Source organism: Mercenaria mercenaria, chromosome 12 (genome assembly GCF_021730395.1).
Source record: "Mercenaria mercenaria strain notata chromosome 12, MADL_Memer_1, whole genome shotgun sequence".
Lineage (NCBI taxonomy): Eukaryota > Metazoa > Mollusca > Bivalvia > Venerida > Veneridae > Mercenaria > Mercenaria mercenaria.
In genome coordinates, this window is record NC_069372.1 from 58,610,219 (window position 1) to 58,624,997 (window position 14,779).

The window sequence follows — 14,779 nt, forward strand, 5'->3', positions numbered from 1 at the left end:
CTAAAGGTTAAATTCAAATCATAAATGAAGCTGCTATTGTGCAGACAAAGTCAAAATAGCTAATTCTGGCCCTTTCAGGGGCCATAACTCTGAAACCCATAAAGGGGTCTGGCTAGTTCAAGAAAGGAACCAAGATCTTATGGTGACACAAGTTTTGTGCAAGTTTGGTTAAAATCAAATCATAAATGAAGCTGCTATTGTGCAGACAAGGTCAAAATAGCTATTTTTGGCCCTTTCAGGGGCCATAACTCTGGAACCCATAATGGGATCTGACCAGTTCAAGAAAGGAACCGACATCTTATGGTGATACAAGTTGTGTGCAAGTTTGGTTAAAATAAAATCAATAATGAAACCACTATCGTGCAGACAAGAAATTGTTGACGAACGCACGGACGCACAGACGACGGACGAAGGGTGATCACAAAAGCTCACCTGGTCACTATGTGACAGGTGAGCTAATAAAAACGTTACAATATAAGCTATTTATAGTAACAACAAAGGGAAGTTATTCTAGGTTCTTGCGCATGACACTCCGTCTCATGATGGTGAACAATTGTGCCAAGTTACATCAAAATCCCTCTATGCATGAAAAAGAAATGCTCCGGACAAAGTCATTCTTGTATCTGACCTTTGACCTCTAAGTGTGACCTTGACCTTAGCCCTAGGGACCTGGTTCTTGTGCATGACACTTCGTCTCATAATGGTGAACATTCATGCCAAGTTACATCAAAATCCCACCATGCATTAAGAAGAAATGATCCGGACAATCTCATTCTTCAATTTGACCTTTGACCTCCAACTGTGACCTTGACCTTTGAGATAGGAACATGGGGTTGGCGCATGACACTCCTTCTCATTGAGGTTAACATTTCCCAAACAAAAACAAGATTGCTCCATGCATGTCAAAGTTATGGTCTTGACCAAATCAGACGGATGCACAGACGGACGCACGCACAAACACCGAAGCGCCAAAAGTGGCGACTAAGTCGAGCTCACCGCAAGCGGGCTCAACAAAAATCCCAGAGGGTTTTGTCTGGGACAGGCTTAGTGCTACATGCCTATGTATTAAGACTGCATAAAAGTGGCTTTTATTTAGTTTAAACAAGTTTCATTCATCTTAAATTACTCAGTATTACCTTTTATAATTCTATAATTAATACATATGATAAATAAAAGGGACCATTCAGCTGATTTTTTTTTAAATCGGATAAGAAACCACATGTCTTTGAAGTCAGATGATATCATCTCAAAGCTGTTCTTTGGCGGAACTTTAACCTTTTTTAATCAAGCAAAAAATACCTGCTCCTGTGGCTTCCTGCAGTTTCACTTCTTGCTGGACTTCTGGAACCTGATCTTGATCTATGTGATGCTGGACTTCCAGATCTACTGCGGACAGGGCTACCAGATCTACTTCGAGCTGGACTCACTGATCTACTGTGAGCTGGACTACCAGACCTGTGACTACCTGCCGGGCTAGCCGAGCCTTCTCTGCTGTGAGCAGGACTTCCTGATCTACTACGAGCACTGTGTGCCGGACTGCCTGATCTACTGCGAGCAGGGCTTCCAGCATTACTGTGTGCTGGACTGCCTGATCTACTGTGAGCGCTGTGTGCCGGACTCCCAGATCTACTTCGTGCTGGACTCCTAGATGTATGACTACCAGCTGGGCTAGCTGAGCCTTCTCTACTATGTGATGGACTTCCACCAGCCCCACTATGGGGACTTCTTGGTGAAGCTGATCTACTTCTGTCTGGAGTTGGAGAATGAGATCTCCCACTGTGTGCTGGTGAAGCAGACCCTTCCCTGTGGGGGCTTCCTGATCCTCCACTTCTTGCTGGTGACACAGACCCCTCTCTACCTGGGCTTCCAGATGCGCCACTGTGGGCTGGAGAAACTGACCTTTCTCTGTTTGGACTTTGTGGAGTGCCCGGGCCACCACTATGTGCAGGGGATTCTGAGCCCTCTCTTTCAGGACTTCTAGAGCTCTTACTGTGCGCAGGGGACACAGATCCTTCATGCATAGGGCTGCCTGATGCTCCACTGTGTGCTGGTGACACAGATCCTTCTCTCATTGGACTGCCAGAACCATGACTTCTGGGACTACCTGCCTCACTTCCTGAAGTAATGGAAACATATAAATAAGATGTAAACACTTATATATTACATATGATATGCTACATATATCTACATGTCTATTACATGTATATTTAATGCCAAACAAGAGGGCAAAGATGACCTTAGGTTGATCACCTGAGAAACACACCATAACAGTGTAAGCATGTTTGACCTAATGACCCAGATTTTGACATCACATGATACAGTTTCAATCTTTCCCAGTTTTCAAGGAGATAAACATTCTAACCAAGTTTTATGAGGATTGGAGCAAAAATGTGACCTCTACTGGCTCCAAGAGTGTAAACAAGATTTCTCTTTGATCTGGCCTAGTGACCTAGCTTTTGCCCCAACCTCACCCAAATTTTAAGCTGTCTGAGATTTCATGGAGACAAAATTAATATTCTGACCAATTTTCATTAACATTGGACCGAAAATGTGGCCTCCTTAGTGTAAACAAGCATTTCTTTGATTTGACCTAGTGACCTAGTTTTTGACCCCACATGATCCAGATTAGAACTCGTCCAAGATTTCATTGAGACAAACATTCTGACAAAATTTCCTGAAGATCGGAGCAAAAAAGTTGGCCTCTATAGAGTGTAAACAAGCTTGATTTGACCTTTTTTTAAACCCACATGACCTAGATTCAAAATCATCCAAGACTTCGTGATAACAAACATTTTTCTGACCAAGTTTAATGAAGATAGAATCAAAACACTGGCCTCTAGTGTGTAAATAATCTTGGTGACCTAGTTTTTGGCCCCACGTGACCAAGAACAATTTGATGGAGACAAACATTCTGACCAAGTTTCATGCACATCAGATCAGCAAAAATGCAGCCCCTAATGCACACACCAAGTTTTTCTTTGATTTGACAGTGACCTAGTTTTTGACCCCAGATGACCTATATTCAAACACGATCTAGATTAGATTAAGACAAACAATAAAAAATTTCATGAATATCCAGTGAAAAATACAACCCCTATTGCATAAACAAGGTGACCTAGATTTTGACCCCAGGTGACCCATATTCAAACTTGACCTAGATTTCATCAAGAAGATCATTCTGATCAAATTTCACAAATATCCAGTGAAAAATGCAGCCCCTATTGCATACACACAGTTTTTCTTTGATTTGACCAGGTGACCTATTTTATCAGCCCAGATGACCCATATTTGAATTTGTCTAGATTTCGTCAAGACAAAAATTCTGATCAAATTGCATGAAGATCCAGTATAAAATGCAGCCCTTATTGCATACACAAGCTTTTTCTTTGATTTTTGATAGGCTGACCTAGTTTTTGACCCTACATGACCTAGATTCTAACTTGACCTAGAGGTCATCAAGACAAACATTCTGACAAATTCTCATGAGTTTCAAACTTAAAATGTGGTGAGTGTTAACAAGATGTTCCTTTGATCTGACCTAGTGACCTAGTTTTTGACCCACATGACCCAATTTCTCCATATGAAAACAGAACCAATTTGAAAGTCCAACAAGAGCTGTCTGATGACAGCGCGCTCGACTATTCGAAGAATTGATTGAAGAATGGGGTCAAAATATTTCCACGGATATTCAGACATAAGAAATAAATAGATTAGACAAACAATGTTCCTGTATTACTTTGATTTCGATAAGTCTTGCACTAAATGGCAATATATGGGCCAATTTCAAAGTCCAAAAAGGGCCATAATTCAGTCAAAATAGTTATGTACTCTTGCCTACAGATGGAAATCATAATGATAAACAAGAGCACCGCCTTGCGGGTGCTGACGCTCATCTGATTTTTTTTGTGTAATAGAAATATTGTCCTACCCATGATTTTCTAAGTCTAAAAAGGGCCATCATTCTTGCAAAAAGCAGAATAGAGTTATGTTTCTTGATGTACAGTGTCCACTTATGATGGTGAAAAACTGTTGCAAGTTTTAAAGCAATAGCTTTGATAGTTTATGAGAAAAGTTGACTTAAACATAATACTCAACCAAGAAAATGATTTTCTAAGTCCAAAAGGGGCAATAATTATTGCAGAAAGCAGGATGGAGTTATGTTGCTTGCTGTACAGGGTCAGCTTATGATGGTCAACAAGTGTTGCAAGTTTCAAAGCAATAGCTTAGATAGTTTAAGAGAAAAAGTTGACCTAAACATAAAACTTAACCAAGAAATCTGATATTTTCTAAGTCCAAAAGGGGCCATAAATCTTGCAAAAAATAGGATGGAGTTATGTTTCTTGCTGTACAGGGTCAACTTATGATGGTGAACAAGTGTTGCAAGTTTTAAAGCAATAGCTTTGATAGTTTAGGATAAAAGCTGACCTAAACATAAAACTTAACCAAGAAAACTGATTTTCTAAGTCCAAAAGGGGCAATAAATCTTGCAAAAAGCAAGATAGAGTTATGTTTCTTGATGTACAGGGTCTGCTTATGATGGTGAACAAGTATTCCAAGTTTCAAAGCAAAAGCTTTGATAGTTTAGGAGAAAAGTTGACCTAAACATAAAACTTAACCAAGAAATCTGATATTTTCTAAGTACAAAAGGGGCCATAAATCTTGCAAAAAGCAAGATGGAGTTATGTTTCTTGCTATACAGGGTCAGCTTATGATGGTGAACAAGTATTCCAAGTTTCAAAGCAATAGCTTTGATAGTTTAGGAGATAAGCTGACCTAAACATAAAACTTAACCAGGCAACGCCGACGCCGACGCCGACAACCGCTCAAGTGATGACAATAACTCATCATTATTTTTCAAAAAATCAGATGAGCTAAAAAGTGTTCAAAGTTTAAAAGCCATATGTCAAATAGTTAAAGTTTAAAAGCCATATGTCAAATAGTTTTGACAAAACATGGACTTGTATGAAAACAGAACCAATTTCAAAGTCCAAAAAGGGCCATAATTCAGCCAAAATAGATGACAGAGTTATGTTCTCTTTCTTACAGATAGAGACTATTATACTAAACAAGTGATAAAAGTTTCAAAGCCATATGTCAAACACTTTACAAAAAATATGAACTGGTACGAAAAACTTAACCAAGATTTCTAAGTCAAAAGGGGCCATAATTCAGCCAAAATCCTTGATGGAGTTATGTACTCTTGCCTATACCTGGACATGGTGATGGTAAACAGGTGTTGGAAGTTTCAAAGCTTTATCTCAAAAGACTTTGTCAAAATATGAACTGGTACGAAAAACTTAACCATGATTTCTAAGTCAAAAGGGGCCATAATTCAGCCAAAATCCTTGATGGAGTTATGTGCTCTTGCCTATAACTGGCCATGATGATGGTAAACAAGTGTTGAAAGTTTCAAAGCTTTATCTCAAAAGACTTTGTCAAAATGTGGACTGGTACGAAGAACTTAACCCAAGGAGTAACGACGACGCCGTGGTGAGTAGGATAGCTCTACTTATTCTTCGAATAGTCGAGCTAAAAAGGGCCATAATTCAGCCAAAATAGATGACAGAGTTAATATGTTCTCTTTCCTACAGATAGAGACTATTATACTAAACAAGTGATAAAAGTTTCAAAGCCATATGTCAAACACTTTACAAAAAATATGAACTGGTACGAAAAACTTAACCAAGATTTCTAAGTCAAAAGGGGCCATAATTCAGCCAAAATCCTTGATGGAGTTATGTACTCTTGCCTATACCTGGACATGGTGATGGTAAACAGGTGTTGGAAGTTTCAAAGCTTTATCTCAAAAGACTTTGTCAAAATATGAACTGGTACGAAAAACTTAACCATGATTTCTAAGTCAAAAGGGGCCATAATTCAGCCAAAATCCTTGATGGAGTTATGTGCTCTTGCCTATAACTGGCCATGATGATGGTAAACAAGTGTTGAAAGTTTCAAAGCTTTATCTCAAAAGACTTTGTCAAAATGTGGACTGGTACGAAGAACTTAACCCAAGGAGTAACGACGACGCCGTGGTGAGTAGGATAGCTCTACTTATTCTTCGAATAGTCGAGCTAAAAAGGGCCATAATTCAGCCAAAATAGATGACAGAGTTAATATGTTCTCTTTCCTACAGATAGAGACTATTATACTAAACAAGTGATTAAAGTTTCAAAGCCATATGTCAAACACTTTACAAAAAATATGAACTGGTACGAAAAACTTAACCAAGATTTCTAAGTCAAAAGGGGCCATAATTCAGCCAAAATCCTTGATGGAGTTATGTACTCTTGCCTATAACTGGACATGGTGATGGTAAACAGGTGTTGAAAGTTTCAAAGCTTTATCTCAAGACTTTGTCAAAATATGAACTGGTACAAAATATTAACCCAGATTTCTAAGTCAAAAAGGGCCATAATTCAGCCAAAATCCTTGATGGAGTTATGTGCTCTTGCCTATAACTGGACATGGTGATGGTAAACAAGTGTTGAAAGTTTCAAAGCTTTAGCTTAAAAGACTTTGTCAAAATATGAACTGGTACGAAAAACTTAACCAAGATTTCTAAGTCAAAAGGGGCCACAATTCAGCCAAAATCCTTGATGGAGTTATGTACTCTTGCCTATAACTGGCCATGATGATGGTAAACAAGTGTTGAAAGTTTCAAAGCTTTATCTCAAAAGACTTTGTCAAAATGTGGACTGGTATGAAAAAATTAACCAAGGTGTGACGCCGACGCCGTGGTGAGTAGGATAGCTCAGCCTCTACTTATTCTTCGAATAGTCGAGCTAAAAACCTGTTAAACTGTTCTCAAATTAGGGTTAATCAAAAGCTCTACAGAGTAAATGTTCTTTGTTTCACAAAGGGACGGTAAATAAAATTTACCGTTACCTTTTACCTGTGTAGTGGTTCTCATATCGGGTGGCCTCGGTAGCTCAATTGGTAGAGCGTTGGCATGGTAAGCCGAAGGTCTGAGGTTCGAATCCCGGTCGAGGCTGCACATTTTTCCTGAGACTGTTATATTTGGGGGCTCGTCCGGGATGCTCACCCTTGAAGCCCATGCAGGGCGAAGCAGTTTGGCTGGGGTGTGCAGCTGAATTCGGTTAACAGTCTGCGGCAGACATTGGCCAGGAGTGCCAATGTCTCGCAATAAGAGGGAAGGTGTGTAGCGGTTCTCGTATCGGGTGGCCTCGGTAGCTCAATTGGTAAAACGTTGGCACGGTAAGCCGAAGGTCCGAGGTTAGAATCCTAGTCGAGGCTGCACATTTTTCCTGAGACTGTTACACCTGTACAAGATATTTAGCCGATCACTCTACACAACCGGCATCATGCACACTTGATATAATGTTGAACAAAAAATAAGGAAGACACATTACGAAAAGATAAATCTCACTCTATAATAGCATAATATGATTTCTGTTATTTAAAAAAATCACGTTATAACAGTTAGTCATTAGTAGTAGAAAATTGTAAAACATCATAAGGAGGCAGTAAACAGTTTTCAGCTGTTAGTGTCGAATTGGCCGGGGTGAAATTTACAAATAAGAGGGAATTTACGGAATGAAGTGCATATTTGAACTTGTAAATAATAATAATTGCTAGAATTGAAGTTTCAGTGGCTAGAATTGAGTTTCACTTATTTAAAGAAAATCAGTTGAGTAGCCTTGATCTTGATAGTATGACGTAATGACTTGCAGGAGCGTATACATGCTTCCTCTGAGCTGGCTTAAAGTGGGGTTGGCATTTTAGCAGGGGCCTCAGAAAAAGTGGAATAGTGAAAAAACGGTACGGATGGCCCATATATTTCAGCTTATTTTCAGATTTTACCGTGTTACTGGAGTATGGAACAGTGTAGCAATTGGGGCTATCATTTTCAGGGAATTTTCTGCAGCGATTGAAAAATTGGCAAATTTAGCTTTTTTCGTCATCAGTTTCCGCGACCGGGAGAGCACAAAATTCAGGTCTTGTAAACAGAAAACTAGATATTAGAGATGTATTGCAGATGGTTTGTAACGATAGACATACAGTGATGTTAATGTTGCAATATCTTTATTTCAGGTGTGTGGTTACAGACTTTTGTGTGAGGTTTTGAAAGTTAGGTAGGCGACTCTAGGCCGAGAAGCTCAGAAAACTGTTTACTGCCTCCTTAAGAGCAAATCTTGAAAATTTGTAAGTTCTTCCATGTGCATTTATTTGATGTCTTAGAGGATTTTCAGTATGATTTGTGAAGGAATATGAGTTTTAAAGTTAATTTTGAAGCAAAATGAGAGTTTTTAAGAGCAATAACTAAGGGGAGGTAACCGCGATTCAGACATGAAAGTCAGTTTAATAGTGTTTTCCGAGCCGATATAATGAAAGATATATCTGTTATGACAGCATTTTACTTAGACATATGCCTACTGTGACATTAAAGTCGTCAAATAAGGCATTTACATGCAAATTCATTGATTTCTATTAATTCAGTAAGCTTTTTAACAGCAAAATAGCGGCTCGGACTGCGGAACAGACCTCGGGGGTACTTGCGGCAGTATGTCCTCTGAATCAGTATTTCGTTGTTCGTTTCAGTTTAGAATTTATGTACATATTTCATATAACATAGACTCCAGTCACAGCACACAAAGTTTAGAGAATAGACATCTTTTTCCCTGAAATAGATGGGTTTTGAAAGGTTTGTCTCAAAAGTAACGTTTTTCTCATATTTCATCACTCGTGGAAAGTGATCATTATCAAATTGAGGTCTTAACATGGACTCGTGGTCTGATGCAGTCAGTTCTATGGGTTGAAAGTCATGTACATCATTGCTAAGTAGCACAGTGCAGATAATTATCTTCAAATAGACACCATTTAGTGTCTTGGAATAGACAAATTAGCATGTAGTGGTATATTTTGTGAAACGTTAAGACGGTGACATATGGTGCTCATGCATGTGCTTGTAGCTTCCTGAAGTAGGTCCAGCACAGTACCAGTGACTTAAAATTGCTATAATATTCAGCCAGCTTGGCAGCTGAACATATCTATATACTAAAAACATGGTTGAGACCTCATTTTTGTATGCAACGGGCCTTAAATGAAACTATAATGTTACTAGTTAATTTCGGTACGCGTTCCTGGTAGAATTTTTGCATACATGATGTACTCCAGTTGTCAAAATTTTCAACAGCATATGTTGGATATGTAAGAAATTGGGTTTCTTTTGGTCATAATTGATTAAATTACAAAATAAACAGCAAATGTCATACTATTGGGGTCACTTTTGTCTCCCTTAAGGAGGCAGTAAACAGTTTTCAGCTGTTAGTGTCGAATTGGCCGGGTGAAATTTACAAATAAGAGGGAATTTACGGAATGAAGTGCATATTTGAACTTGTAAATAATAATAATTGCTAGAATTGAAGTTTCAGTGGCTAGAATTGAGTTTCACTTATTTAAAGAAAATCAGTTGAGTAGCCTTGATCTTGATAGTATGACGTAATGACTTGCAGGAGCGTATACATGCTTCCTCTGAGCTGGCTTAAAGTGGGGTTGGCATTTTAGCAGGGGCCTCAGAAAAAGTGGAATAGTGAAAAAACGGTACGGATGGCCCATATATTTCAGCTTATTTTCAGATTTTACCGTGTTACTGGAGTATGGAACAGTGTAGCAATTGGGGCTATCATTTTCAGGGAATTTTCTGCAGCGATTGAAAAATTGGCAAATTTAGCTTTTTTCGTCATCAGTTTCCGCGACCGGGAGAGCACAAAATTCAGGTCTTGTAAACAGAAAACTAGAGTGGGCAGACCAATGCTCGGCGCATACCAACGCTCGGCGTATATCACGTTTCTCTGGGAATTTCTTAATATATATATAAAATATCAGCTCTTATGAGTCCCCTTTCGTTTGTTTACATCACGCGTAATTTTATCCCAGTGCGGTTCATTTCCGGTATGGTCACGTGGTCACAGTAGAGCAGACGATGCAAGGCTAAAAGCCGTTCAGTTTTGTGTTCTACTCTCATTAAAACAGATTTTCTGGTAAAATTGGTATTAAAAAAGTAGCTTGCAGGCCGAATTATGGAGAATAAAAGCATTTTTATTCTTAATTATTCTATTTCTTTATACTTAAATAAACTATAAACCCTTATCATGGCATTTTATACGGACCCATTGTACTGCACTTTTCTGTAGCTTATGCTATCGAAGTAATTGATATACTATGTGGACTAATGACACTTTTGAAAAGATTTCCAAAAATAATGGAAATAAATCATCAGATATCATAATTTATTGATTTCTTCAAGTTAGACTCACAGAATTGTGATAAATTATCTTCAAATGAATTCCTTAAGATAATTGTTGTATATACTGTATTTATTCAATTTATAGATGCAGAATAGAGAGAGGGGTAATTTACGTAACTGTTTATGTACTTTAGAAAATCAGTTAATCAATACAACCTATGTCTTGTGTTAAATATGTCTTATACTTTACTTTAATACATAAATAGTTCAAAATTACAACCTGCAGATTAATATGCCGTACGCCGAGCGTTGGTATACTTCCGTATGAACCGCATAGGTTTTACTGGTACTATTTTTAGCTCCCGCCTATTACGTCACGGTGTGACTAGAAATATGTAAACAATATGGTTGAATACTCAAAGATTGTTCTACAAACTGACGATAAAAAAGTACGGTAAGTTAATATAAAAATCAGTTTTTAAATTTAAAATATGTAGTTTTTACGCCGAGCATTGGTCTGCCCACTCTAGATATTAGAGATGTATTGCAGATGGTTTGTAACGATAGACATACAGTGATGTTAATGTTGCAATATCTTTATTTCAGGTGTGTGGTTACAGACTTTTGTGTGAGGTTTTGAAAGTTAGGTAGGCGACTCTAGGCCGAGAAGCTCAGAAAACTGTTTACTGCCTCCATACCCTCGCTCATTTCAACATCCGCCATCTTGCCAGCGGAACTCAAAGTACATTAAAAAGCGAAAAGGAGTGCTCATTTAGTAAATTCAATATGCAGGTTAGATCACATAAAAAAATGAGAAATGATCCCATCAAAGAGGCATTTTACAAACATTTGTGAGACCACAAGCTGAGTTCGTTTCTGCCGTGTGGGATTCTCACAGCAAAATCAACATCAGTAAGATCGAAGATTCGAAGAGGTGCAAATTTAAGCAGAGCTCTGCCAGATTCGTTACTGGGGACTACGCTTGTAAAGGCAGTGTCATCGCCATACTAGACACGCTCTAAGTCTTAAATAGCAGAGAAATCAGGCTAAGGCAATCAAGTTTTACACAATGTTTATGACCCCGTTGCCATTGACTAAACGTCTTACTTAAATTACACCCACAGGGAGCATCCACCGCGGCCACTCAATGATTTTCATGACAAAATACTGTAGAACAGTCATTCTTCCCTTATTCCATCGTTATAAAGAACCAGCTGTCGAATTGCACCGTTAGAGCACCCACTTTGGCCACGTTCAAGGCTAGCATTGCGGCATCTCTTTCATAATTCAGTGCTGGGTATTTTTAACCTGTTTTTAAATGCTCTTGGGGACACCCTCCTCCCCATCCCCACCGCCACCCCCACCAGTTATCGACCGTGAATATCTTTCTGCTAATTGATCTTAATCTAGTGAAAATCAAATTCAATGAAAACTTAGCATCTGTGTTGAAAATTGCCTTGCGCAGATATATTTGCAACATCATCATAAAGATTGTAACATGATTACTAATAATGCATCACTACATCAAATCCTAGAATAGTATTCCTGATATCATTGATCATGTGATGGTTACAATGGACATACTACATCAAGGAAACAGATACACGGAATTTAGAAAGTGACAGTAAATACTTCCTGTCTTGTATACAATCAAGATATTGTTCGCGTTCGAACTTATGCTTATGACTGGAGACGCGGCGAATTATTTACTTCAGCATACCATGATTGATAAAAAAATACATCAACATTTATGGCAATCTGCTAAAATTGGGTATATTTAGTTATCCTCGTAAAATATTATGAAACTGACTGAAAATCTTAACCGAAAATGCTTTCAGGATACAAGAAAAACGCACTTACTGGCATCCAAAATCTTAAAATATTCTCGGGGGAGGCCCCTCGAACCTCCCTTTAGAGAAGAGGGAAAATCCCCCTCCCGTGCCCTCCCCTCTCTGCGATCCATGGCCGGACCGCTTTTTCGGAGCCGGCGACGACCCGGAGTTACAATCAGAAAAATATACCGTGTATCAGACGATGAGAAAATAAACAGCGAATGTGAAGAATCTTCAGAAGATATTTTTTTTAATTTTGTCTACGTATCAGATTCCTAAATTGCATAAACAAGCATTCAAATCTTATTCCGTCGCTAATGTGTGTGGACGCAGTGGTCGAGAGGGCTAAGACGCTTTCCTACGGAGGTGAAGGCCCCTGGTTCGAATCCTGGGTACTCCCATTGCGGTGTGTCCTTGGGCAAGGACTTTATCACGATTGCCACAGTCGACCCAGCTGTAAATGGGTACCAGCAAATTGCTGGGGGTACGGTATAATTGGTTTTAACTGTTTTTAAAATAGGGTCGCTCAAAAGCTCTACAGAGCTTATGTTAACTGTTACACAAAGCGACGGTAAATAAGATTTACCTTTACCTACCTTTACCTTTACCTAATTAAGGCTCATACTTGCCAGTACTTAGATAAAGGAATTGTTAATTTCAGACGTAACTGCTACAAAAGCAGACCGCGGGCTTAGCGCAAAACGGTTGTAACTTATATGAAATAAAGAAGGAATTACAACCGTTTTGCACTAAGCCCGCGAGACGTGTAAATGTGGTAAATTGCACAAAAAACTCTTGCACTCTTTTTAGCACTCTTTTTAGTCAGTACAAAATTCTGGCGAAATCTAATGATAATAAGGTCTCAGCACATGTTATTTCTATACTTATATATCACTTTCCCAAAGAATCTAATAAATGACAAAAGCATTGCTCCATTCAAACACTTTTGCCGGGGAGAATGCTACATCTTTTACGACAGATTACATTGCCTTGATTTTACTTGGAACAAATACCTAAAAAAGGAAAAAATATTAGCATGCAAAGAAACGTAAACAATGGAATGCAATAAAAAACTACGGAAATCTGAATTCAAAGAGACTGAAATAAATTACATTTGCATATAAATAAAATCATCCAAGAAGGCATTGAAGAGAAAACAACAAATTATGGTAAGCTATGGTAAATGATGGCATCTTACTAAATAAAAACAAAGACAAATAGCAAACAGGGAATGCCACGTACCAAAAACACAGCCTCCCCAAAACGAAACCCACAGCACGCAGACGTTCACACCACAAACACATACACACACACGTACACAAAGTCAACACACGAGGACAGAACAACAAACAAAGGAACACAGTGGAGCACCGCCTTGGAACGGTCAGCACTTGGCAAAAACGTCACTGGGGAGCTTAAGCCGGTTTATGGTGCGCACCCAACCTCACTCTTACCCCCACCATATTCTAAAGACACGGGACAGTGTAAATAGAAGTATTTCCCTCCAGGTGAATCTCTAACATACGTCATGGAAACAAAAAGGCATGGCATGTAAAACACAAAAATGCTCGTGTATAGATATATAAAAAGCAAACCTTAAGAACTAAAAACGTATGTACTCAATGCCTTTACATACGTCAGAGCAACAAGAGAAACACCCTTAAGGGCCTGACGAAACAGGCCAGAAGACAGATATCAAAGCAATTCAGTCCTGGCGGGATTTAAAAACTGCTTATCATAGAGTATTCCCCCTCTTCCGTCAGACACAATCAAAGAGGGAAGCATAGTGTCCAACTGTAAATGGGTTGAACACTAAACATGCGGTATGTCTCAAAACAGTTGGGTCGTAACCTCCTTTAATAAAACGTTATATAATTTTACGAAATACAGTTGGAAAATTACCATGACCCAAGACACTTTTTTACAGCAACGCTTCTCCAACACAAAAGAGACACAAACACAATAAGCCATATCTCTTTTTTTAAAAATGAACATAAAAATACCGCATGTGGAAACGGAAAGTTAAAGATTCTATATAAGTCTATATCCAGTGTGGGCTAAAACTATGAATACATTTTAGTGTGTTAAGGTAGTTGTGCACGTTTAATAAGCCGGAAGAAATGGCGTAACGTCATTTGTCCGTTAAACGTAGAATAAAACCTGGATTCGGCGTACGGAAATGAAAATCATTTTATGAATTTGTGGCAAAAGGTGAGTGAATTTATTACAACGGCAACATTACTATCTTTCTAAAGTTAAAATATTATAGTATAAACATCTGACACGTTAAATAATTCCGAAAAATGTCTTTTAATTAGCTTGAAATGCGCGGATCTCTTTAATTGTGGACAAATATCTCAAAAACAAGCATACGGACCTATACATTTTATTTTACCATTATAGGCCGTATGTTTATTTATGACTGTGAGAAGTTTCATTAAAATCTACATTGTAGAAAAAATTCTATTCGCGTAAATGTTATCAAAATTGTGATTTTCCCATAGACTCCCATTATAAAAAAAAATCGAGCACACGACCCTATCTTTTTTATTTGCCGTATTTTCTAAGTGTATTGTGAAGTTTTGGAGAATCAGGGTTTAATCAAATTCTACATTGTAGATTTTTTTTATCCGAACGTGTAGAACTACTAAAATTGTTCACGACACACGACGACGGACACAAGCCGACACAATAGCTCTAAGTGCTCAAGTGAATTTAAAAGGCGATTTGCACCTCC

At 38.4% G+C, this 14,779-nt stretch overlaps 1 protein-coding gene across 1 annotated transcript in view; it reads right to left on the reverse strand.

Annotated features, from left to right (window-relative positions):
- Positions 1 to 10,951, reverse strand: part of LOC123533780 (RNA polymerase-associated protein LEO1-like) — a 32,225-nt gene extending 21,274 nt beyond the window's left edge. The window contains exons 1-2 of the mRNA XM_053520599.1: positions 10,909 to 10,951; positions 1,283 to 2,116 (exon numbers count right to left, since the gene is read on the reverse strand). Coding sequence (XP_053376574.1) covers positions 1,283 to 2,116; positions 10,909 to 10,933 — 859 coding nt within the window. The 5' untranslated portion in view covers positions 10,934 to 10,951. The remainder of the gene's footprint in view (positions 1 to 1,282; positions 2,117 to 10,908) is intronic.
- Between the last annotated feature and the right edge of the window lie 3,828 nt (positions 10,952 to 14,779).